The 3,488-nt window shown below is 29.0% G+C and overlaps 1 protein-coding gene across 1 annotated transcript; it reads right to left on the bottom strand.

Annotated features, from left to right (window-relative positions):
• Positions 1–1,820: 1,820 nt before the first annotated feature.
• On the bottom strand, positions 1,821–2,991 carry LOC112755860 (uncharacterized). Its single transcript, XM_025804167.2, has one exon. The coding sequence runs from the start codon at positions 2,968–2,970 to the stop codon at positions 2,245–2,247; it is 726 nt and encodes a 241-aa protein (XP_025659952.1). The 5' UTR covers positions 2,971–2,991; the 3' UTR covers positions 1,821–2,244.
• Positions 2,992–3,488: the final 497 nt, after the last annotated feature.

Genomic DNA, 3,488 nt, shown 5'->3' with positions numbered 1-3,488 from the left:
CTATCTTAATCTGAATAAGCTCAGTGTTCTTGACATCTTTCATCCTCCAACTTGCGGGGGCGTATTAAACCACTCTTCCACCTTAGCCCATGACAACAATAAAGACGTCTCACGACCCACAAATTCAACCCAACAGAATACACAAATTCAATTATAATTTTAGTCTTTATCTTATCTTATAGTTATCTTTATCTTTATCTCTATCTTATCTTTATCTACTTTTATCTTTCATAGGTTAATACTCTATATATACTTAATTTTACTTTCATAGTTTACAATTCAATCAATCAACAATCAATAAAATTTCTTCATATTTTTCTTTCACAATTCTATTATTTTTGCGTACTCTTTCCGTTTTATTACTAAGTTCTTTATTCTGGTGATTGTTGAGATTAAATTAGTGAATATAATGATAAATTAATAACTTGATAAGTGATTATTAAACATATATGTATATATGTTTAACAATTTAGTACATAATCTTTAACAATAAAAAACAAATATGTAAACTTATTTTGTTACACTTAAGGTGTATTTTTATCCTGTAGACCTTGGTATTGATTTCTCAAAAAAGATTAATTATAAAATTCTACTTGAACATTTCTTAGTTATCATTATCCTCAGATAACTGCGATGAAATTAAACTTTTTCAAAAAGAGAAAAGTTTATAAAATTCAGTTTTTACGTTAATAGAAAAAAAAATAAACAATAATGCCATCAAAACTTTATAAAACCCTAATAATTAAAAAGCAAAGAGAATATGTTTTATATATGATCTTTTATTTGTTGTTGTCATTATATATATATATATATATATATATATATATATATATATATATATATATATATATATATATATATATCGAATCATATCTAGACAAAAAATTTATTAAATTTTATAATGATAGATAAATGCAAAAAAAAAAAGTGAATGTATGTATATTTTTAATAATATATAAAGATTTTTTTTGGGGTCCCTAAGGTATACATCTAAAATTTTTTCATTCCAATCTTTTTTTGCATACAAAATAGTCTCTAAAATTTAACTTGGTTTTAAATTTTTTGCGGCAGAAGTAGAGGCAGCGGTGGATCGTAGACAACTTCTTCTTCTTCCCTTCCTTCTTCAAGCAGGAGTAAAAATACTCTCCTTCTCTTATTTTTTTTATTTTATAATTTATTTGTTATAGATAATTTAGTCTAAAATTTTAAGATTTGAATAAAAAGAACGTTTTAAAATTTGGTTTTAAACCTTAAAAATAATTTTATATACAAAAAAAATTAAAAACACAAAAAATTTTCAAACCTATATTTTAAAATACAAAATTGTAAACAATTTTTTTTTTATACGTGTGCAATTGTTTGCTAGGTAAATGAATGATTTTCATAATATGAGCATATCCACATTTACTCAATTCGAAATTTTGTACTTTCCATATATCAACATACTCTTTTATATATATATATATATATATATATATATATATATATATATATATATATATATTAAAATTTATTGTTTTTGTCATTAATTAGTTATTAATATTTAAAAATATAAAATAAAATATATTATTAAATTATTAAACTAAAAAAATTAAGTTAATGATAAAAAAATAAATGATTTCTAACATTTTTCACATATATATATATATATATATATATATAGAGAGAGAGAGAGAGAGAGAGAGAGAGAGAGAGAGAGAGAGAGAGAGAGAGAGAGAGAGAGAGAGAGAGAGAGAGAGAGAGAGAGAGAGAGAGAGAGAGAGAGAGAGAGAGAGAGAGAGAATTTTGTTGGATAGTAACTAAGCTATCTACACAAACCATACAAATTAAATATCTATGCATTTATTATAGATTTAACTTAATATGAACAAAAAAGTATACGTATATAGTTTACAATATAGTAGTTTATCATAAGTACAAATCATTATAATATAGTACTAGTACAAATAGTCAAATACATATCACAAGAATAGAAATCATAAGTAGGTATCTTATCCGATATTGTTGGTATTTTTTAAGGGAGAGGGCCGGATCAAAGTGCTATTAATCAGACTAAAAAAATGGCACTAAAAAAACTTGGCCACGTTCCACAATAATACCAATGACATGTGGTATGGTCGAATTGTATAATTAATTACTACATATTATAGTATATATATATGATGTAAAAAAAACAAGGATACTTGTACTGATAATTATGAAACTTGGCATAGTGTATGAGGGATTTAGGGCCTGCAAGGTGAATCAAAAATTCCAACTCCAAAGGAATGAATGGTTAGAAAAAGCATCATCATCATCAGCATCACCATTATTGTTATCCTCAAAAGTTGTTGGTGGTGTAGTAGTATACAAAAACTCACCTGAGTGCACCTTATCTATCCCTCCATAGTAGAGGCCAAAATCATAGCCAATAGTGTTATCAAAATTGGAATCATTTTGATCATCCAACACGTTCAAAAATGTCCAATCCATGTCCCCATGGTCCACTTGCACGTTATTATTAGTATTGTCGTCGTTATTATTATTATTATTACTCCCATCATAATCACACACGGAGCTTGCACTATTAGCACCATTTTGTGATGACGGTTCCTCTTCTTCCTCAGCATCAAAATTATTGGCGAATTTGGATGCAACTTGTTGAATTTCATGGTGGGAGAGAGAATGGTAGTGACTTACATTGTTGATCTCCAAATGAAGAGGCGTGTCGGGGAAATTGAAACTGGCGTGGCGGCCGCGAAGGCAGTAGAGGGCGGCGTCGAAGGCTCTAGCCGCCTTTTGTTGGGTGTCATAAGAACCCAACCATATCCGTTCTCGGCTGTTGGGAAGCCTAATCTCCGATACCCATTTGCCCCATTTCCTCTTCCTCACACCTTTGTACATCTTGCAACTAGAATCTACTACTCTGTTCAAAGTAGAGTTTTGCAAGGTTGAATCAATGTTAGGTGTAGTAGTCATGGTAGTAGACATGTATGTATGTGTATGTATGGGTGTGGGGTTTGACGGCGGAAGGGTGGGGAGTGTGGTTATATAGTAGCCATGGATGAACAAGATTTTGAAAATCAAAACGTGTTGATTTTAAAGTGCGTAGAAAGAGTGGGGGGCACGTGGCTAATCATAGGAAGTTGATATCGCTGCAGTGACGTAGGGTAACGCGGTAGGACCAACCACAGTAAAAGAAAAAAGCACGTGCGCAAAGTCTGGGTTCAACTTGACAGGGACTTCCAAATAGAATATAATCATACACTACATCATAATTATATATATTGCCAACAAGGCGTATCATTCTATTGTATAATCACCTACGACCAATCATATAACTAATTTTTAAATTTGTTATTCAGAAACAGAAATAATACGGGTATTAAATTTTTAGAAATGGTTGATAACTAAAGAAAATTAGTCAAAAACAGTTATAATTTTATTAATTTGTCTTATTTAGCATTTATTAATTATTACGATAATTAATAAATGTTAAATAAAGTAAG

This window comes from Arachis hypogaea, chromosome 6 (assembly GCF_003086295.3).
Source record: "Arachis hypogaea cultivar Tifrunner chromosome 6, arahy.Tifrunner.gnm2.J5K5, whole genome shotgun sequence".
Taxonomy (NCBI): Eukaryota; Viridiplantae; Streptophyta; class Magnoliopsida; order Fabales; family Fabaceae; genus Arachis; species Arachis hypogaea.
This window is presented reverse-complemented; position numbering and strand designations above follow the sequence as displayed.

Coding starts and splice junctions, on each gene's coding strand:
- LOC112755860 (XM_025804167.2), bottom strand. CDS start 2,970: ATGTCTACTACCATGACTACTACACCTAACATTGATTCAACCTTGCAA.